General features: G+C 44.7%; 1 protein-coding gene across 1 annotated transcript in view; it reads right to left on the reverse strand.

The window, feature by feature from the left end:
* Positions 1-18,295, reverse strand: part of BMP2K (BMP2 inducible kinase) — a 44,998-nt gene extending 26,703 nt beyond the window's left edge. The window contains exons 1-7 of the mRNA XM_086611705.1: positions 18,142-18,295; positions 6,184-6,302; positions 4,849-4,954; positions 3,015-3,157; positions 2,666-2,787; positions 1,556-1,637; positions 909-1,041 (exon numbers count right to left, since the gene is read on the reverse strand). Coding sequence (XP_086467831.1) covers positions 909-1,041; positions 1,556-1,637; positions 2,666-2,787; positions 3,015-3,157; positions 4,849-4,954; positions 6,184-6,302; positions 18,142-18,295 — 859 coding nt within the window. The remainder of the gene's footprint in view (positions 1-908; positions 1,042-1,555; positions 1,638-2,665; positions 2,788-3,014; positions 3,158-4,848; positions 4,955-6,183; positions 6,303-18,141) is intronic.
* Positions 18,296-23,672: the final 5,377 nt, after the last annotated feature.

Here is a 23,672-nt window from a genome sequence, read left to right on the forward strand (position 1 = left end):
TACACTCAGAGCTTCTTGTTGTCCCAAGTTTTCCTTCATTCTCTTTGTGCTTTCCAACTTCCGTCAGAGTTCGTCTCTGACACTCTGGGATGTGTCAACTTGAGCAGATTTTCCTTCTGTTGTAAACCACCAAACTACTCTAAAATTCTCCCCAGAGCAACTCATACCAGCACACCTATGTTTCTGAGCTAAAGTGGCACTTCAAATTCATTGAAGCACAACTCAGCCAACTTGGATAGAAAACACTATTAAAGGTTTGACATAGTACAGAACATGCACACTTAAGAGCAAAAAGAAACTACGAATCAAAGAAGAGCTACTCTCCTCATTTCCCTCGTCCCTCTGTGCCTTATGGCCACCTAAGGAGGGGGAAAAAAAACCATCCATGCCTCGCAAATAAACCAGCAACTCCAAAACCAAAAACTTGTTTCATCTCCAACAAAACTCTTCTGCATTGAGAGGTACAATTTCATCTGGCCGATCTCTGCAGTGTTTTATTCCCTTTCAGTTCTGAAGTGATCATCCACTCACCCCCTAAATGCCCAGAAGACAGCAGCCAGTTTTAACATGTCAGCTGTCCAACAGAAAGACTTGTTTGCACCTGGCTCACTTTTGGCACCACCTCAAAAAGTATTACTCGAGGTTTCTCAAACTCCTCTCGAGACTGGCACCTCAGTACTGTACCCTGTGGCACAGTCCTCTGTGGAGCCAAGGGACGAGCAAGCCTGCTTTCAGGGCAAGTGCAGGAGCTGCAAGACAAACCCTAGCCAGGAGCAACTCCCATCGGTCACTCGAGAAGCCAGCCAGTCTGCACCTCCCATCCGAGTCGCTCGTTTACACTGGAGGCGTCTTCTGTGTTTTATTTGCTTTACCAAGACAAAGACTTGCCGCGCTGCCCAGACACTTACTCATCAAACAGTGTATACTATGAGAGTACCGGGAATTGTCCGGGATGGTAAAGCTTCCGTCGCAAATAGCAACTTGACTTTCTCCAAAGGGAAGTGAGAAGAAACAAAGTTTATACAGCAAGCAGCCAAGTGCCTGTAAAACACAAACAGAGGCACCGTGAAGGGATGAGAGGACACCTCGTGCACAACCAAGCGGCACCAACGAGAAACAAATCGCATCCCAGCTACAGCTGATGCTTACACATACCCCAAGAGCTGCAGTCACATCACCCTATCACCCACAGATACCAGCAGCATTTCTGCTGAATTTAATCTTCAGTTACCTCACTGCACATCACCTAAGACGCCTGTCCTTACCACGCTGCGAACGGGTTTCCACAAAAAGTCACTGGTGACTATCAAGCAGCAATCTGAGCTGACAAAAAAGGAAAAATTCTACATCATGCCCCTCTTAACTCAAAATGGTCCTCACCCATGGCATTAATTTCATTTACAGAAGACATAACTACCAAAGATTACCATACTCTGCTACTTGACATATTTCACTTTTAAAAAATTAGCTCTTCTTATTCAACGCTGCTTTTCACTTATCCCCCTCCACCTCTTAATTTGTTCCACTATTTCTTAATACCCGATTTTTTGCTCACCCAGATATCTGCCTTCGTAGTAATTGGTCTTCCTCCATAAAGATTGATCATTTCGGGAGCTCTGTATGACAGTGTTGTATACCTGGCAGGATATAATCCAAGAGGACATGGATGGTAAGCGTGCCTCAAACCAAAGCGCGTTTCCCTGCATCTGCCACGCGCACATCATTCACACCCGAGTTTCAGATACCCACCTGGCATTGTCTCATGCTATGCTTGTTATTTACTGTATTTGCATCATCACAGAGACTATCTGGCGTAGCCACATAAAATTACCACACACCAGAAAAAATATCAAGTCAGGGAAAATTTGCTTTTAATGTTATTTCCCCAGCATATGTACTTTTGCAAGAGTCACTTGGCTGAAACATGGCAATAACCAGTCATTTGACAGATGTAACTTAGGACTCCTACCACAGTATTGCCTATTGCATATTGAAACATACAGAATGTGGACTTGGAAAAAAGCTAACATCTCAAAATAATTACTAAACTGGTAGTCCAAGTACTTGTCAGAGCTGGAAAAAATACCAAACACCTGTATCACTTTGTAACTTGAGAACAAGTAGTCTCTTTATTCCTCTGGAGCAGCTTGCCTGAAGAGGCAAAATCAAACTAATAAGATGTTTTCAAGAGCACAGCTGTAATACAAGTCAAAATATTTTTCTGATCAGTCTTAGGAGAACAAACATGGACCTTAATCTACAAGTAAGACTCTACATAAATCCATTCCAATGTTCATTTTCATCAGTTCTCTTCCTCTGATACCATTAGCTGTATTAAAACAGTAGAATCTTACAAGTTCAAACTCCTAAAACAGCCAGTAGCCAGATGTACCTTTGAACATTTTATTTGAGAACAACATGCTTTTCCTCAACAGGTTTCTTTTCAAGAGTCTCAGTTTTGCTAATACAAGAGTGTGAATAGGTCGCAGAAACCTACGTTACCAAACAGTTCCAGTGTTCTACTATATTTATGCCAACATTAGTTCAAATTCAATCATTAAACTAAATTCATATTCCTAAGATACAAGCACACTGCACAATGATCCATGGAGTTTCCCAGCAGCACAATCCTTACTTACGATAGGCCACTTCCAAGTGAACTTACTTTTTAATTTCTTCTTCGACCACATTCACACCATCTTTTTGAGGGTTAAGATACTTGTTAGTAGCGCTGCCGAAATCACAGAGAACGTAGCTGCCGCTGTCGTTTAACAGAATGTTCTCCACCTTGAAAGGAAATCACCACACAGAAGCATTAGATGAAAATATTGGCACTAATTTCCAAGTTTCCTGTTACTATGCATTCGCACACACCAACAGTGAAGTTGACAGAAAAATCAGTAGGTGCTTCCCTAACTACAAGTCAGTCTTAGTGAAATACCTCCTATATTCTCAATCCTGACTAATTAAATGACTGATTTTAACCCAAATGTTCCTTTTTATGAAGTTCATACCTTTAGATCCCGGTGAACTATAGGTGTTTTGCACTGATGCAACCGGGCAACAGCTTCACAGGTATCACAAAATATTCTCATTATTTCTGACTCGGTAAAGCCTGTCTGCAGCCGCTGATTCATCTGATTAACAACTTGCCCAGCTAAAGAAACAACAAAGTATTTTGTTATTTTTTCTTTAGTTATTAATATCGTGTACAAAGTAAATACTTCTTGATATGCAAAAAGTAAACAAACAAGATGCAAGATTATCACAGTCACTGTATTTAAATAAAACAAACCTGGTTTTCCAACTGCACACCCTTGTATCGTCCTGCACAGAAAAATGACTTTCTCAAATGCAAAAAAATTCCCTGTGACTGAAACCAGTTTGAGACTGTCACAAACGCAAGGAAGCATCCATCACACAAAGGTGTTAGCTCAAACTCATCTCTTGCCTTTAGATCCATAGCCAAAACCCATCAGTCAAGCCAGTTCAATTCCATTTGTATTCTAGATTCAATTCATATTCTAGACACCCTCTCTCAGTCTTTCTGGAAGACAAGTGGGGAAAAAAAGAAAAAGCAGCGCCCTGAACCCACTCTTTGTGAAAGGTCTCACTTAACCTTTTCATGGGTTCCTTTCTAAGATCAGTAATCATTATTGCCCTGTTTCTTCATGTAGTTACCCCAGAAAACACCAGGCTCTTCCTGCCACAATGCTCACTTATCACTAACAGACTAAGCAAGCCTCAGTATCTGCAAGGCCTCGGTGAGCATTCCACTGAACCAAGGATACTCTGAAAAGGATCAGCCTACCATGGTCAAGACATCTGAGAGTTGAGATCCACACAGCTATTCACCATTATAATTAAGAGAAGAGTGCTACCAATAACAAGTCAGCACTGAGCTCTCAAAGGTACAGCAATAGACCCATACAAGCAGGGTAGAGAACCAAAAATTTTCCAATCATCTCCTTACTTGTTTCCCCAAAACATACATCACGACTGCCTTAGGCTCCTTACCGTACAGATCACACAAGCTGTAATGTTGGCAGCTTTTACTGCAAGTAAAACTGATGCACATCTCAAGTCAAAGTATTCCTCCAGCAGGATGGACAATGGGGTGGCTTTTCTTTCCGCTCTCAAAGTATTTACTCGGTACTTGAAGCACATGTTCTGATGTCATCACCTACCGGGGTTCCCCACCATTTCGTATTACAAAGTCACTGCCTAGTTAACCCAAATTTTAAATAAGCTTCAGAAGTTGAACTCAATGTCAAGTTTATTTCCATGCATACGTGAGGTGGGGAAAAAATCATCTACCAACTACCTGGTTTTACATAACATTTGAAACCAAGTTAGAGTAGAAAGCAGGACCACAAGTCTATTTTTTTCGGCCCGCACTATCAACACTAAGTATCCTACGCTCTTTTATAACAAGTCACCTGTCAGACAAGAATAAAGCACCTTTAATATAGTTCTCCAACACCAAAATAGCAGAGGGACAGCAGCAGGGAGAAGCTTGCCAATCTTTCCGATTGAATTATGTTTTGGCTACGCGCTGATTAACACAGACAGCAGAGCAGAACAATTTCACTCGCTACTTCTACAAATAACTTCCCTGTTTCTAATCATACTTAAATTACAAAGCCATGTGAAACTCACTTGTACATTTTCTCACTGTTCAACAGCTCAGTGTCTCAACAGCAACAATGTGAACAGAAAAATAACAACTACTGGAATTCCAGTTGTGAGATATACATGTTAACCTTCTTCTATTAAGGAAAAATCCCACGTGATCAATACAAACATTTTCCCTGCATTTCCTCTGCAAACCTCCGAGTTGTCTCTTACCTCGACAGTATTCCATGAGAATGAGTACCTCCCAAACATTATCACTGATGGAGTTAACAGCGCAATCCAAATAGCTCACGATGTTCTTGTGCCCAGATAACTCTTTCTGAAAAAGAAAAAGCACATCACATTTCAGCACAGAAAAAGTTAAACCAATAAAACATAGTACAAGTTTTCAGACAACCACTTATGATTTCAGGTTAAGTCAGCCTCTGTCCCACATCCACCATTCCTGATCAAGTACCACAAACACCCAACATGAGCTCATCACCACCAGCCATGTCACAGCGACTGCTACGTATCAAGCAACGCAATGACTACTCAGAGAAGAACATCTACATCCTACCTGTTGGACAGTGCAAACACATCCAAACTGTTGCATTCTAAAACAACGCTGTCAAGTAGTACTAGCTAGAGTCTTAATTTATAGGAGACACGGAAGAGTCAAGCTACTCGTGTCCATCATAAGCTAAACTCAAAAACAGTCTCTCGGTTAGTTAAAAAAGTAGCTGGAAAAAAAAGCCACAAATGTTGTAGTCTACAAAGATATTACACACAAGCAACTGGAGGTGTCCCCAAGGAAAAACAACTTAAGAACCATTCTACATGTGGAATTAGGCAATGCTTATTTCACATCTGACTACACAAGTGTTGTTGTCCGTACTACAGAGATGCTGCCTATAAGATAACGTAAGGGTAACATAGAAGTAGCTCTTCTATCAGGTAATTAAATCCGTGCTGCTGTGAGTATAACAGACTGAGGAAGTTATCACAGCGTCTGCTGGGAGGCTATCTAACTTATTTTCACTTGCCCAGTCGGCAAGTACTTAATTTTTTTTCCCCCTGTCACCAACCCAAATGTGTCTGACTAAACCTTCTACCTTCTCCTTACTTGCTGGTCACCTGCTGAAAACCAGCAGAAATTCTGATGATGCAGCCGAGTTCGGACACACTCATACCAGTTACCTCAACACTGGACTGCAACTCCAAGAACACACATACCTCTACTCAAGGTGACTATACTCGGGGAAGCCACCAGCGGCACCATTCGGCTCACAGAGCTGTATCCCACAGAGGCCTGCAGAATTTAAATTACCGCTGTGGAACTAGAAGTTTCTTTTGACTGGGAACCAGACATACCCATCAAATTGACTGTGGTATCAAACATTTTTTCATAATTGCTTTACAAGTTCATCACACACCAACCGTAAACTCAGCGTTAGTTTCGGAAACTAACTGTACAAAATCAGAACGGCAAGGCCAAAAGAAAAGGTGGTGTCAAAGCGATTGCCATTGAAGAGGCATTTTGTGTGTCACAACTAACAGGTTTCTTACCATTATTGTGATTTCTCTCTTGCATATGTTGAGATCTGGCACATTATTAACGTACATCCGTTTCAGCGCACAGCGTATCCCACCGTGGGTACGTACCAAAAACACAGTGGAGAAGCCACCTGCAAAAACAACGACAAGCAAATGAAGCTACTTGAGGTTTTGTTATTCCTCCAGCCAACAACACTACACTGTCATAAATGAGTGAGAAGTGTCAGTCATTGAGTGAGAAGTAACAAACATGTAAAAAGTTATCAAGATTTGCTACCTCAATGCACTTCACAAAGATGAAATATTCTTGACAAAAACATAATGATCTTACTTTTTTGTTACAACATGCAATGAAAACGTTTGAAAAGTATTTTCACATTCAAATAAATTTCTAAAGCCTACTGAGAACTCTATGTATTCCATTACCAACCCTGAGGTAGTTTCAGAGTCATCCAGAAACCTGAAACGAAGTGCAAGTGTTCTCCAGATGGTTACCATTTCTAAAGCCCTCAATACTTGATAAAGGTTAATATTCATTCCCTAAATCTACATTTTAAAACCTCAAAATTAAAATACTAAGGAAAGAGAAACTCTTGAGAGATACTGAGGAAGTCTTGCAGCTTTTCAGCACAGCCTAAAGACAGGTAGAACCTCCCTGCAATCACTGACTGTGAAACCTATCAACTCTTTCTCTTACAAGTGGTGGTTTTACTTAAACCCATAACAAATACAGAGTTAAGAAACAAGCATTTTCCCACAATTAGACCCTTCAGGAGCATTCTTAGTCCAACAGTGGCATGAACTGTACGCCAGGGACTTGAGCCACCTGCCAAGTTCCCGGTATGAGGTGGTTGCTCTTCCCTTCGTTGGGAGAGAAGAATCATGCAGACACACGTTACGCACAGAACCAAGTCAAACAGCCTACACAGAAAGTACTTGCAAAGGCTCAGACAAACCAAAAACACCCCTCTCAGTCCTAACCACGGCTCAGGGCCTCAGGCAGATCACCTGCGCATCACCTCCAGGTTCACACGCACCCCGTTCCCGCAGCCTTTGGAAGCCTACCTCATGAGCCAAATGAGACACTATGCTCTCACAACAGCATGACTGCCCATTTTCATACAACAGTCTCAACACTCAAGTATCATAGTAAACTGAGCTTACACATGGCCTTCACAAAACATTAACACGACGCTTGCTCTTAAGTTAGTCAAGCTCTCACGCCAAACTCCAGCTGGGGCTGAAATGACCCTACAGGTCTCCCCTCACACCAGCCTGGAGAACCACATTCAGAGTGATGTGCAGACCTTCCTTAGTGGAAGATTTGTCCTACTACCCTCTCAATAAAAAGATGCTTCTTTTTTAAGAACCAAGACTTGACCAAAACCATAAAGCAATGCTCAGGTAAAGCACCAAAGTCGAACCATTCTAAGACAAATACCACTCGTCATCTTTTTAACCACATTCATAGCCGTAGATCTCTATGACTAGCAGAAGAACAAAAACTAAAAGCCAGATTTCAAATTTCGCTGACAATTGTTTTTACATAACCACAAGAGACATGACAGGGTAAAACCAAACAGAACAAAGTAGTGAAAAAACCCGAAACACTCAGACAACTGCTCTTCTTGCCATTAGGTGGCAATATTAGCTAAGACTTGAGCCCTGCAAGAGCCATAAAAACAGCCTTACTGCCCATTTTCCCAAGGCGTAGATCCGTGACCTTGAATGGTTTGCCGTCAGTAAATGTCACTGCTATAAAAGTCCTTTCCAAGAGTCATAACTCTGACCAAAACTCGAATACATTTACAGCAAAATTAATAGCCACCAATGTTTCAGAAATCTTTATGCAGCAAAACCCTGACCCATTAAACTTTAAACCTTTTAAGGCATTTCTGATGTTAAACTTCTCACGGAAAGCCCCGAAGCAAGCCATCATCAGTGCTGCTAATGCTGACGGAAACTCTTACTGAACACTGCTGTCCTCGACGGGAAGGAGGAGGGCACATACATGGCTTGTCCTGTACAGAAACTCAATCAGAAATAACCACTAATTGCCTGCCCAGAGACTCAGGATTGCAGACCCAACAGAACGACGCCTCCGATGCCCGTCAGCATCGAGGCTGGCATTTCACCAAGGTTTTAAGAAGCTGAAATACATTTTTATTATGTCATTATCAGTGAACACAAAAAAACCACTCAATTTTCCAAAACACGAAGCACCCAAAAAATCTTAAAAGAAAACTACCACACAGAAGACAGCAAGGAAGTTCAAGATGTTCAGCCACTATCTTCTCTACACACTTCCTTTCTTTACCACCTATCGTGACAATTCTGGTTGCCACCTTCAATTCCTTACACAGCCATGTCACAGCTGCCCCCCAGCATCCCACGAGCACCTCCCCACGGGAAGGACCCCAACACGCTGCATTTGGGCCCCAGACAGGTCATGCGGGCTCCGAGTAGCACACAAGGATCACCTACTGGGAAACAAGCAACAGCTTTGCCAACTTTGAGGCCTTTCCATCAACAACGAACACAACTTCGGGTGGCCTTATTATGACAGCATCAAAAATTACAATATCTTTCTTCAAAAACTGACAGAAAGGGTTTCAGTGACCAAACGTAATAACCCAGCAAATTGCACACGTGCTCAGGCTGTCAACAGGTTTGGCAACACAGACGAACCTCACCACTCTTCCAGATTACTTGTCAGTAAACCACTTTAGATACCATCTAAAAACTGCCACTAACACATTTAAGACCACAGTGCAGCAGTCACCACTAGCCCCAAGCCCAGCACGAGCATTCCAGCTCCGGGAAGGTCCTGGACACCATCTGTCCCACCACCCCAGCCGTACAGCTGCCAACAGACACGGGAACACGGGTGCAAGCCCTCTGGCCAGAAAGCGCTGCAAAGTGGCCTTCCTCCTGAGTAAAGGCAGCAATCAACAACACGAATCACATGTATACCTATTGACATTTTGATATATTTTTATATACATGCCCTCGTGTGCACACACACGTGTGTATTTTTAGTACAGCATATCCCCCAAGTCTCCGTCAGGAACACAAGGCTCTGAGACGCAGCTCCATCCAGAGAAGCACTCGGCAGATGTTGCCTGCACACTCAAGAGCTCAGCATTCCCAAAAACAAGAGCAGAAATAGCTCTTTACTTTTAAAATAATCCATCTCTACACACACACGTTTTGGAGTTCAATCGTCCTCCACGTTATTTTAAGCGCGCAGACAATGCATTCCAAGGGACATACCACTGCTCCTTTTCCCATTGCCCACACAAATTCCCACTGTGGAACCATCTGAGTGTCAGGGGGAGCTCAGACAAGAAGCAGTACTTTCTCCAAACCAGCATCTGCTCGGAAGGCAGCGCTGTGAGAACAGCAGCTGTCCATGGCACACCAGCAGGACCTGGCTGCCCACCCCACCAGGAGCACCTCCACTCTGCACACCTCCTTCCGCTCATCGCACCGGCCACCCGGCCCATGAGCAGCACTCTCACTCTTCCTTTCTCCTAGCACTAACTGCAGTCCAACTTAGCAAAAAGCTTTCACTTAAGACTACTCGGGGCATCTGAGACACTTGAGGATACTCAGGTGCTCTGGGAAAGATGGAATTAAGGTCTGCTACAGATTTTTGTCAAAATTTTTCTCATTTCGTAATCCCTGTGCACCAGACGTTCCCAGGCACCAAACGTGGGAAAAAAAAATTCATGCGGTGATCTTAAAGGGAAAGGGAGAAGCAGTTATGTGCCAAAGGAGAGCAGGCAAAGGCCAAAAGCCTGCGTGCAACCATTACCAGAACCCACAGACACCAGCGAGGCAAAAAAGCACCAGAGTTTTTTATCACGAAGCAGTAGTAAAGCTGCAAGCCTGGCAAAGTTCACATACTTTAGAGACTTCAACATATCTTCTCTCAACACAGACCCCAGACTCCCGTTACAGGGCAAAAAATGAACTCTAAGCAAATTTAAGTGCTACACGAACCTACCCAGAAATCAAGGAAATCACATTAAGATGCACAATAGGTAAGACAGACGAGGGGGTGGAACACAGAAGAACATCAAAAATATCAGTCCCAAACTGGCTTTTTTTTCTCCTCTTAAATCCCAAGAAGTGTTCCTACAGCACAGACCTCGACAATTTTTCCTCACACTGAGGTTACTATTCATCAAAAAGCCCTAACGGGAATTTTTAGCCATCACCTCTGATGAGGCTGCCATTCCCTCCTGGCCTGTAAGGACCAGTAAGGAAGCCTGGAAGAGCCAAGAGACAGACAATTCAGCTCTCTGGGTGAAGTTCTCTAAATTTTGGATATGCTATCCTTTGTAAAGCCTCAGCTCTCCACTCCTCCATCAGGACGTGCCCCTCTGTCAAGAAAAACAACTTCTAAGACACATGCTTGCCTTAGGCTCATTCGTGTTATTTGTGTGAGGGCAAGAAACTAAGAAACTGTTAACTGGCCTTTTAACCTGCAAGCCTCCACAGAGTCCAGAAGATAGAATTTTTCTTGCTGCAGTTGGCAGCCTGACTTCTTTGTGAGAACATCCCAGAGAAGCTCGGGTCAAGTTCTCCCATGCATGAAAAGACTTATAACAGACATCTATTCAGTCACTCCCCTAATAATCACATTTTTAAAAATATAATTTAATGAGGCGATAATGACTTCAGAATTTTCTTTTTCTGTATACAACAAACCTGTTCTAGTCAGCTAGTCTAGCAACACTATTCTGGATTGTCAACAAACCAACTACATGCAATGTCCCAACTGAGGTGCTAATGCTGCAGCTCCAGATTGAAGCCTCTTCTGTCTGACAGCTGGCCCACTGAGATGCTCAGTTTGATCTAGCCAACAGCAAAAGGAACAAAGTTGAGCATCCTGCATTCGAGAAAATCCTACTACTCACCCTACCCGATTCTCAGAGCATCCAGGTGACTTGCTATCCACACTTGGCTGCCACAATGACAACACTACTTCTGTGCCATCTTCTGCCTGCCTGAGCGATTTTGCTTCTAGAGAAACAAAATAAAAACCTCACCACTCCAATTTAGTAATGCAGGTAAACTTGAAAACTATTTGAATTGAACACAGCTACTGAAACAGACCCATCTACAATCCATGCAATCTTCTATCAAGTCTCAGGAAGACAAAACCACACGGACTGAACAGTTGATTTAACACATGCTCTTAAAAAAAAAAAAGGCAAGAATTTGATGCACCCTGTATGTAACACATCTTATGCACCACAAATCAAACATTGTATTTCTTAGGACAAAACTGATGCCTTCTTGACCCCATACTCTTGTTAGAAAAAAATATTTAAAACCTGCCTACATTTGAATTTTTATTCAAGCTGCCCACGTATTAGGCACCACCACTGTACTACTTACATGTGTCAGATTATCACCTCCTCTTGCTACTCACTGGAAAAAATAAACATTTACCTCTACAACTGTATTTTTACAGATGCTCGTAGTTAAATCAACTCATACTTAACCTTCTCTCAATAAGAAAGAGAGCACCAAACGTGACTAATAGACCACCAACTGATTGTGAAGATCAAAACATCAACCTCTTGTCACCTCCAGATACTCAAATCACGTTGAAACAGAAATTACTTCAGAGTATTAAACTGGTCCACTACTTAGAGTAAGAGAAACTGAAAGTAGAAAATAATGGTGAAATTTGGCAACGAGTCACAACTCACTGGGCTTCATTCACAAAGCCAGCTCTTAAAGTCGTAGGGCCACGCTGTCATGCAGACACTTGCTACTGGAATTATTAAAAACAGAAGTTTTAATGAAGAGAGTGAAGGGTACTATAGATCTTCTAACAAAAAGAACAGCAGCTTTTCTCTTACAGAAACAGTGCAGATACTTACATTTTGATACACTAATCCTGTCTGCTCCCAGGAAACACTATGACAAGGCAGAGTTGTCAGAGTTACCTTATGGAGTTTACCGTACAAAACCAGTACAACAACTAGTTCACAGGCACATCACTAACAAAACCAAAACAGTCTTCAGCTCTGCATCTTCTAGTTCAGTGCTCATGGAACCATCTTCCAGCCTGGGAAAAACACTATTTCCCAACAATGCAAGAATCTTGGAGTGATTTCTACTTTTCAGATGTACAGTAACGCAACCAAGTCATTTATTTTCTTTAAATACTTACTCCCTTGGCAAATGAACTTCTCCCACATCCCAGTACACCTCAACAGACACTCTTTCTCTTTGTAGAGCAGGACAGCGTTTTTTAAGTGAGTTTCCCTTGCACGAGCCTACAAACTTCTGTCGAGTATTGCTGTTTAGTTTCCCATCCACAGTACATAACAATACTCACAACTGCATCCCTAACTTAGCATTTTTAGAATCTCTCTAACTGGCATAAACCAGTTCTGTAATTAAAGAAAAAACATACAAGGTCAATAAAGACAATTCACACTTCCGAAGCCAAGAAACACTTGTCAAGAGTGACAGCTGTTCGCAGGAGCAAGCAAGATTTTTCTCCGAGAGACAGTTTCACATCACTGATGCTTCTCTTTGCAAACAGTCAGACTCAAGAACAAATACAAACACACATCAGAACCCTACAACCAACCTCAACACTGTGTTCTTCCTAGTCAAGGTCAATACTGTCGACTAAACATTCGTGTAAGAGGTTATGCTGTGTAACCTAGGGCTGAGGAGCTAATTCTATTCCCTTTCACTGTGCCATTGCACCTCTCGTCTCCCAAACTTCAGCACACTACACCTATCACGTTACTCACGATCTAACCAAGGTGATGTCTTTATGCAGGATGTGCTTCCTGCCCAACTTTCCACTAGAAAGCTTCTCAACTTGTCCAGCAAACTTTTCTCAGCAAAAGGACAGCACCTCAAGCAATCAAGTTACAACTAGGTGATGGATCACATCCCAAATAGCGAATAAAATCTGTTTCCTAGAACCACCTGCTACCTGACACTCTTACACCCGGCATTTTGGCAGGCACGGAGCATTCATAGTGTCAGCTAACACAGCTCTGCCTACAAACAGCAACTCATTCCACTGTGGTAACCTACTCATCTAGACTGTTACGGAGCCAAAAAATCAGCCACAAGTAATTTATCACCCAAGGTTAAAAAAATTAACCCCTTTTGAGATTAAAGACTTCAAAATGAACAATGTAAACCAAAACAATGGCAGAGACAAGAAGCACAACCTAACTGATGACCTCCAACGCTCTCCCTCTGAACCCAAGTGACATCTGTTTAGCAAGAGCTGAGACACTCACCAGGCAGCACGCGTGCGCACATTTACAGCTAAAACAAACCAACATTTACAGCTAGAAAGATGTCTAAGCACACACAGTTAACATGTGTTTCTATTAAAGCATGTTCTTTCTTCCCAGCTACAAAAGGCAAGCCAGGCTGTCATTAGGCTGCCCTGCAGACCCAGAGCTCCACCTCTGGCACCACCTTCAGCTCACTGGGCACAGAACTGCACCAACACTTCCATACGGACAACATATTAGTTAATGACTGACAGCTTTGATATTACACCAACAAAACCCCAGAGAAATAACACACTCTTCCCAGAATCATCCATTTCTAGTTAGCACCTGCCTGAAAACCAATCCTATTTTCATTAGCCAACAAAGTTTTTCTATTCTATGTTGACATGCAAACTACTGAGGTCTAATAAACCAAGAAAAACATGACATTTCAGCTGAACCAAGGAAACCCACACACCCAAAGGAAGGTCCTGCACAGCTTTTAAGGCCAGGCTAAGTCTTTCACAGACAAAGCTAATATATCCTGTACCATTCTATGCTGCCTCACCCTTCCAGTGTGTCCAGGAGTTTCACAGTGAACACACCTGCACCCTTTTAGGGCTGCTGTCATATCAGCACGCTTTACCCTAACACACCCACAGGAAAAAAAGGAAGCAGATGGCACGGACATTTCTTACATCTGCCTTCTGCAAAAACCTGGCAAAGGAAAGATGGCTTGAGTTTGTACATCGTATTAATGGGATAAAATGACAAATCAAGTTGCTTCTCCTATATAGCCCTCTGACTCTTGGCCGCTGTCCCAAAGACTTACTTCAGAATTACTCAATTCCAAAGTCCTTGCTCAGTATTTCACTACTTCTGGGCACACAGAAGTGAAATTGATAATGTTCTTGAGATAGAATGAAAGTATTATGAGCAGTTAACAGTGGCATAACACTACACGTTCATGTACAATGCATTGCAGAAACCAGTGTCCTTAGAGAACAGGCACACTAGCAACTCCACAGTCACAGAGTGTTAGACCACGTGTCCTGAGGAGCTGAACTCCATCTTAGCTGTACCACAGACACCTTGGTCAGCCTACAGATGTTTCCTAACCTGTGGATGTCTCCATCTGTGTAGAAGAGGCACACGACAGCTCTGGAGAATGCAGCGAAGATGACTCTTGTCACCAAGTACCACCAAATTTCAGCCAGTGCACTAGTCACCTGATGAACAAAGCTGAAGTTGAAGCATTCATTTTGTGCTGCACTACATGAAAAGATATTTTTCACCTGCATATGGATGTAAAATTGAAACTGCTTCATGGTGCGTTCTCTTTTTCATGACACAGAACACAGCCCCATCCTCTAACAGGCAAAACAACACTATTGTTTCAAGTTGTCAGCTGTCTCCTGAGGCTTGACGAGACCCAGGATCCATCCCAAGCACTACAGCACAGGCTCCCAATCTTTCATTACTCACAGTTCAAAACTCAGTTCAGCATTTCTCCACCCGCCATTGTGAAGCTACACTTCAAGCAGCTTCAAGACCTGCCTATTTTCGGGACTGCAGAAGAGCTTCACGTTATTACATCATACTCATCCAAAATGAAAATCAGAAAGTGTCAAGTACTCATGCTGCTTCTTTCTTCCTGCATCTTTTCAACTCGAACACGCCATTTTTTCTACTCAAATATTAGCAAAGTAAAACTGTCTGAGACAGTTTGGAATTTGACAGCCGACCCGCTCATAATCCACCTGCACTACACAACTAGATTCCAACTGACAATAAAACTGTAGTTACTGCCAAGAGCATCAAGTCACATGCTACATAACCACCCAACTAATGAAGAAAACCAGTAACGAGCACGTCAGCTTGTACGTACGAGGCCATTGCCATGTCACATGGTCACAAGCCATCCTGCACCAGCTGTACTCCTAACACCTGCCACAAAACCAAGCCCTCTCACTGTACAGTCAGCATCTCAGGGTTCAAAAGTCGGTCCACACCACACAAAGCAGTAAATTTAACAGATCCATGGCCATGGCCTTCTTGTCATCTGTCTCTTCAGAACCAAGCACAGCAAAGAACCCACCAGAGAAAGCAGTGTACACTGTCCAGCAGCACACTTAAGAACTTAGAGCAGCTGCCAGAGCTGCTAATCCCCAAGATAACTTACTCCAAATACCTAAAAATCAATCTATGAAAGGGTAATTGAAACCGGGCTTAACAAAGCATCGAGAAGAGCGAGAAAAATCTTATGCACATCAGAAAGCTTGTCTGTTTTGATTACTAATTCAACTGCTATTACTAAAACACTTAAGGAAAAAAACCACCCAGAACAAATGTTTAAAGACTACCCTAATTTTAGGACTGATATAAGAAAAACTTAGTAGGCCTCCTTTCCAGACACTAAGTAATTCAACCTTTACCACAGCTGTGATGATTAAATTTTAAGACTCCACTTCATCCCTTAAACAATTAATTACAGAAAAACCTCCAAGAAAAACCACCTGCACTAAAAACTAAGAGCATGACAATCTACAAATGCACAGCACAAGTTCTCACAAAAAAGAACTTGGATTCCTCTCCATTAAGGTGCTCATTTACTCAGGCCTTCACTGAAACTGTGAAAATAAAAGACCAGCTGAATAATTAAAGTAATCAAGTAGTTGCAAAGACTGCAGACTCGATTCAGGTAGGATGGCAGAGCTTGGAAAAGCTCATTCCTTCACTAGTCTGTCAGTAATGACTCCAAGCAGTTGTCATGTGAGATAAATTATCAAGAAATAGAGAATTAATTTCCACTTTATAAAAGGAAGACTCCAGGTTTTCATTTGTCCTCCCTATCAAGATGTCCCTCTTCACAGAAAACTATGCTTTACACCATCATCTTAAATAAATGAATCAAGCATCATGTGTTACACAAACATTAACTAATTAGCTTACAAGTAATCACCACTTCCATGACTTGTTCTCTGCCTCTCCAGACCTAGAAACAAGGTCACGTAGAAAAACAGGTTCCTAAGATACAGCACCAGAACCCTCAGCACCACAAAGCTCCCAACTCACCATTTTATCAGCTCCAAAGACAGTTCTAGGCACCCCTATTTCAGACACTACAAAAAAGCTGTAGAAAAGTTCCAATTTCAGTCTCAAAAGTAGCAGAAGCCAATTTGTGCAACACTCAACTGTTACAACTCATACTCCCGCTGCCCCCAAGCGCTTGAGGGCTACGAATTTGTTTCTGCAAGCTACAGAAAGAAGAGAAAAAAACTGTGAGCTGAAGTGACTTTTTAAAAAGCACATTATGAGAAAACCTTGAATAACATGCTGAACTGACCCAAGCACCGTGCCATTTTCCTTCTCTCCTCTACACACAGTGCTGGTGTTACCTCCTAACTTAGTTCAGGAGTCCATGTCCACAATTTTAAGAACTCTCTGACCTGTAACCAGTCCTGCAGAGAAACAACCTCCATCAGGGCACAAGAACTCTGAAGGAGCTCTCTGCAAGGACCACTCACTCTTGAGGAAACCAGGTGTGCAGCTGGCTAACACCTGAGCTCATTTTCATAAGCCAAAGACAACACATCCTGTTCTATTTCCAATTTCCCCCTCTACTAAACATTTTCCACATAGCAATGAAAAATTAAGTATCACCTATAGGCTTTTATTTTCAATAGCTATAGTATCTGCATGGACTCGTTAAAACCACATGTTCCATCTTCACCAAGAAACACACACAAGAAAATTAAACTTTACTAGGACACTTACACATAGTCTAAGCAACACACGGACATAAAACCGACCAATTATTTTACCCACAACATCCTAAGCAGCGTGTTGTAGTGCCGCAAAATTCATTAGCCACCGAGTGCACAGAAAGAGCCCCCTGCTCAGCAACCTGAGCAGCCAATTACACCTGACACACAACATGGGCTGCCACCAGCGAGGAGAGACCAACACCGCACTTACACGCCGAGAAAACTCCAAAGTGGCCGTTCCCACCGCGCCGCAGATCAGCGCCTGTTCAAGCCGCAGTTCCAGCAATTCCGTGACTACCTGGATTCAGGGAACTCGTCCCGAAGGCCCAACGGAGCTCCGGCGACATGGAGTGTAAGTAAGCGACGGTAATTCCAGCTCGAGCTCCCCGCGCCAACGGGAAGACAGCGATTCCCTACGGCACAAGTTGGGAGCACGGCAACTTCACTCGTGACGCCGCCAGGAACCGGCTGCATTCCAGCCGGGAACATCATCGGTTTTATGTTGCGGGTTTTTTTTCTTTTTCCAGATTAGCCGGCAAAAGCCTCCTGCAGGATTAACCCGCCCGTTCCGAGGCGGCGGTTACCGGCCGCACGACCGCCGGCCCCGCTAACTACCCGCCGCTCCCTCGCACTGCTCGTATCGCTTCTGTCACGATAGCTCGCCAGGAAAACTCCCTCAGCCACCCAACAACCCCAGGCACCAACCGGCAACCGCACCAAAACACCCCCCCAACCCCCGTAACCAGCTTACGGCGGGTAAGCAGCTCTCCGGGGACAGCGAGAGCGCGACGGCGGGGGGGGGGGGGGCCGTCCCGGCGGGGAGCGGAGCACCGGGGGGAGCCTCCGCCTCGCCCCGCGGCCGCGCTCGGCCTCCGCCGCTCCCGCCCTGCGCCCCGGGCACCGAGCACGGCCCGCGCCCCCCTCGCCGTTACCTTCCGCCAGCAGCTCCTCGGGGGTGACCTGGTAGCGCCCGACGGCGAACACTTTGCCCAGGGCGACGCCGCTTCCCCCGCCGCCCCCGCACACCGCCCCGCCGCCGCCGCCGCCGCTCCCCTCGGACTTGGGCATCCGAGAAAACTTCTTCATGGCGAGCGGGGCCCCGCCGGGGCCGCGGGACGCTCGCCGGGCGCAGGCGGCTGCTCGGCCCCGCGCGGCCGAGGAAGGAGCTGCCCGGCCCCGGAGGCGAGGGGCGGCCGCTGCCGAGCGGGGAAGGGGCTGCCTCGGTTCACATGCCGGCCGCGGCCCCCGCCCCGCGTCTCCTCACCAGCCGCCGGCTCTGCGAGGAGGAGAAGGAGGAGGAGGAGGAGGAAGGAGGAGGCGGGCGCTGCCCCGCCGCAGCCCCGCGGCTGCCGGGACGGGGGAGGCGGGCGGGGAGGGAGCGGGGAAGCGCGCGCCGCCCGGAAAAACCGCCCCGCCAGTGCGCGGCGGCGCCCGCGCATGCGCAGACCCGGCTCCTTCACTCGCGCGCGCACACACGCCCGCCCGGCCGGAAGTGAGGTTGTTGGCTCGGGGCGAGCACGTGGAGCTGGCGCGGGACGGGAGGGGGCGCGGGCCGTGCGCGCGCGGCGGCGGTTGGCGGCCGCGCTGAGGCGCTGAGGGGAGCGCGCGGGGCGCCCGGTGCAAACACCGGCCGGCGGGCGGGAGGTGCCCCGGGAGGGCGGCGGCGGCGGCGGGGAAGGGCGGCCGCGGGTTGCTGGAGGGCGGCCGCGGTCTGCCGGGTGCTTCCCGCCGAGGAAAGAACTCCAGAGCGCTGAGGTAGCAGCGTAAACCCCCGAGGTGGGTGTCCGCTCGCGCGCCGAGCACAGGTCGTGAGGTAACTGACCGGGCAGAGCCGGCCCCGGCGGTCAGTTTCGCCCTGTGAAACCGACACGGACACCGACAGCCAGCCTGGGAATGTTCCAGCGCCAGCTTGGCTTCCCCTGCGAAATTCACAAGGATCTGGGAATTGGGGAATGGTTGGTGAAGGGCCCCCGCGTGCCGCAGCCGCTCGCTGCAGCGTCAGCCCGGCCGCGAAGGCGCGGGCGCTACCCGTGAGGTACGTTACCGTCACCCTGCTGCCACGTGACACGTCTGGCGGTTTGAGGCAATATTTGACACGGTTCCCCGGAAATAAAACTTGGGGAACACCCTACACTTCCAAACCATTTATCTCATATTTCTAATTCAAACGCACATTCAGACTGAAACTCAATGTCAGACCGTCCAAAATGCCAATGACGTACAGTTGCTGTACTCAAAGGGTGAATCTAGGTGTCCAAAAATGGTGAGAGTTTAGAGTCATTGAAAGGTAACTGCTTTCCAAGCCTGTTCTCCTTCCATAGTCCCTCCCCGTGCAAATCCAAATGAGGTCCTCGTGCATTTTTTTTCTCCTTACCAAGTAAAATCACATAATAAACCCAACACTTGTGTGGGATCTCCTGCCGGCTCCTCATATGAATGAGTGAAGCTGCATTTTTGGCATCTGTAGTGGGAATTTAACAGCACAGCCTTTCACACTGAACGTCTACATTTTGGATGGACATCAGTTGCAGGCATCGGTTAGGTAAAACCTCTTGAGAAGTCAGAAGCTTAAACCTTCGGGGTAACATTTCAATATCCAAATTAGTTTTGACTTAACCGTATTGCTGTACTCTTAGCTGGTACCAAAATTACAATATTCCTCTGTTGAACTTGTCATACATTGAGAGCACCGATACGGCTGTTTGCGTTAGTAGTCCCCTTTCTGGAATCGTTGCCGTCCTTTCAGTAAGTGGAGATGAATTTTTCAGCAGCATATAGACGCTCAAATTCACAGGTTTCCTTAGAAGAGAAAGCTATTTTGACTGCAGATGAAAAGAGTACACTGTGAGAAGAATGGCGTTTCGCTAACGAGGGCATTCTCACCATGATAGATTCCTGTGCTGCTTAGATATACTCTTTTAATGATGGCTTTGAGGGAAAATCCAGCTCGGTTAAAAGCACATAAGTTTAGTGCCAGTGAGTAATACGATTTTGCTCGTCCTCAGTAAAAATAATGTATTTTCTAAAAGTCACTGCGAGAGGGTGGGCTTGGCTTTTACGTTAGCTGGTTAGTGTTCATTTGCTTTGCGCAGCCCTGTTCCTGCCCGTGTATTTTCGTTCTTTTTCAAGTGAGAGAGAGAATTGTTGCTGGAGTTATTTATAGGCTGGACAAAGCGAGCGCTCTTGTTATGCTGGGATTAACGCCACTAATCTGCGTCTTGACATACTAGAGGACGCAGAGGTCACCTACGAGGTATCACCAGCAAATAAGTGCAGCGGTGGTGCTCAGCGAGTTGTGGTCAGAGACACGTGGGTGACCGCAGAACCGTGCAGTCTCTCCAAGAGCAGTGCCTCAGCCACCTTTCGGCATTCCACAACCCATTTAATCGCACACTCGGCACCCAGACAGCCTGTTTTTGTAAGAAGCCAGCATGTTGTGAGGAGGTTTCGTGTTAATGGTTCCTTTTCATGAAGTATAGATCAAGGAAGTTCAATATTAGAGATTGTTTTGACAGGTCACTTAAAAAAATGGGCCCGATCCTCCAAGCAGGTAGCTGAGTGATAATTTTGAGTATTCACACAGGCCCGCTGGCTTTGATTTAATTCCTCACCTGAGCAGAACGACGTTTTGACATTTCTAGAAGATATATTAATTTCCGGAAAGGAAGAGTCGTAAGACAACTTTCACTCAGAGTGTGAAACCCAAAGTAAACTTTGCTTTCCCTTACTGGAATGAAACCCGTCGTTTGGCTCAGGCAGGGCAGGGATGCTTTGGCCTCCTGCGTCTGAAATGTGTGCAGTAAACCCAAGCTATTTAATGCAACGCATGCTTGGCAGTGTGACAAGCAGATCAGAAAGGTCTTTGCACTACTTAAAAAAACACAACAAAAACAGAAAAGAAGTTTTAAAACCTCGAAAGTACCCACAAGCACAGTTACTTTCCAGCTGATGTCAAATAGTAGGCGATCTGAAGAAAAATCCAGTGACAAAGAGCAGAGAATCAGAAGTGCGAATCCTGAAGTGAGGAAATTCCAGCTACAGAGGGGGAGAAGATGGGGGATCTTAGCTCATGGGCTGCACCGAAGCTGAGATACCACTTATCATTACTGGGCGGAGGGAGATTGCTATATAATGTTTTTTTCTTACACCTTTGGCTGGATGAATCGCGAATTCGTAGGAGATACTCAGTTTTCAGTGTCAAAACCAAAAGCAGTACAGGTCAGCTTCTGCTTTTTATGACTGCAGAGTCAGACTGAACTTTCACTGCCTGAAAACAGGAGAGGAAGCAAAAAAGTCCCGGTCACATGCTGTGTATGTCTCCATCACAAAATTGGTGCCTCTGGCTTCCTCCTTCCTTTTGTTGCCTGGCGTCTGAAATGCTGATACCTTCTTCCTTTTTTTAACAATTGCATAATGGCAGATCTATAACAGGATGTAAATTATTCAACTAATTGCATTTATTCAGCACATAATACGCACCTTGAAACTCCTCTCACAGTTACAGTCACAAAAGGGAATCTCTGGAGATTTCTTTTAATACAACAGTGTCTATATTCTCAGTGGCAAGATAGCAAAAGTCACATCTTGTGTCCAATAACATGTCCGTGGCTTTCAGAGTGCTGGAAATCTCAGTCCCCCTCCTGACTCTGTGCTGCTCGACAGCCTTGGGCGTGCTGCCTCACCTCAGCGTACAAAAAGTTTCCTTATCCTATAAAATCAGGATAAGGCAGCTTTAAGGATGCTGCTTCACCTCCGTATGTGAAGAGTTTTCCCATCTGTAAAATCAGAGTAAGGATTATTTACTCCATTGTGAAATGCTATGAAGATTTATGGGGGAAAGCTCTGGGTGAGAACACTCCTTGAAAACGAAGAATCATCAGGTATTTCACGTGCGCCTGGAGTTGGAAACGCGATTATTTAATCCTCTCTAAATTGCTGAACACTTCAAACGCCTTTTGCCTTGGTTCCTGTTTCTGAAGCATTCCTCTCCTTACGTCCCTCCCTGCTCATAACTCTGTGCTCCGCACAATTCAAAACATTGGGTTTAAATCAGTCCCCTGAGAATAAAACAGCTGCCTGCAAAAATGTTAGATATTCCTTACAGAAAGTGGCTATTAAGGCAAAACAGAAGTCGAAAACTTTGTGAGTGGGTTTTTTGAAATTTTTCTAATTACCCAAGCTGAGCGTTAGAAACAAAAGAAGAATAATTTCTGGTTTTCTAGAAATATATTCTTTACATATTAAAACTTTTTTTTTTTTTTTTGAAGTGTCACTTCATTCTTCTTCACCTTCATTTAAAACACACAGATCTGTGTCTTTCTACTCTCAAGTGTTCAGCAATTACTGCAGAAGATTTTTTTTGTCCTTATTCGGGTATCTGAGAGTTAGTTTCTATTTTGTAATAATTCAGTCAGTGTGAACAAAGCACTGCCAGAGAGAATGTTTCCCCAATAAGCACTTTTAATTCTTTTTCCCTTCTTATCGCCTCATTGTTGCATGTTTATTTTCCTTCGAGTCCCGTGGGAACTGTGAGAAACATCATTTTACACAGAGAAGTAGCTACACAACCTCCATATTGTAATAAATACTGTTTCATCATTTCGTACTGCTGACCCTGACGGAGTCTGTTTTAGACACAGTTACTAAAACCAGACAAAATGTCCATGATGAGCTAAAAGTTAAGAAAACCTCAGGAGACAACTGGTTTGGGTTTGGTTTTGCTTTTTCCTAGGATCAAGTCATCTCCCAGCTCCACGTCACGGAGGCAGTAGCAGTAATGAAAGCCTTTTTTTGTTTGCTTAATTATATGTACAAAAGAGCAGAAAGATTTTGGTATGTTGTGAAACATGTTGGCATAGAAAATATGTTGACATGGGGGAAAAAAATAAAAACCAAACCAAAGAAAAAGATAGAAATCACTTGATGCAGAGGGATGGCACAGCTCGGGGAGAGAGCCGGTGCATTCTCTGATGTCTCCTCTGGTCTTGAAGATCTGAGCAGCAGTGGAGGCTTTGCATTGACCTTGTGAACAGACACGTTTTCATTCATTTCAGTTTCTGTCAGCTGTTCTAATCAGGGGAGAAACAAGAGGAGCTGTGGAAAACAACTAAGTCACCGATTTCTGACATGAAAATGGAAACAGAGGAGGAAGCTGGTGAAAATATTGAAGGTACAAATGGCTGACATCAGGTCTGGTGACACCCAGTGCCATTCTCATTGACGCTGAGATCAAGAGTCTTTTATTGCCACGTGAGATTCAGTCGTTTGTACTACGGCCGGCGCTGGGACCAAACCAGAGATAAAGTGCTTGTTGATGCCACAACCCTTGGGCGGTTCGAAAGAGCGACAGAAAGCAGGGAAATCCTAAAGGCAGAGGTGTTTGTAAGAGTCCTGGGTAGAAATCCTGGAGGAAATAGTAAAGAGGTTACAACCGGTTCGAAATTGTTTGCATCTTGACCTGGTA

The sequence above is a fragment of the Tauraco erythrolophus genome, chromosome 5 (genome assembly GCF_009769465.1).
Source record: "Tauraco erythrolophus isolate bTauEry1 chromosome 5, bTauEry1.pri, whole genome shotgun sequence".
Taxonomy (NCBI): domain Eukaryota; kingdom Metazoa; phylum Chordata; class Aves; order Musophagiformes; family Musophagidae; genus Tauraco; species Tauraco erythrolophus.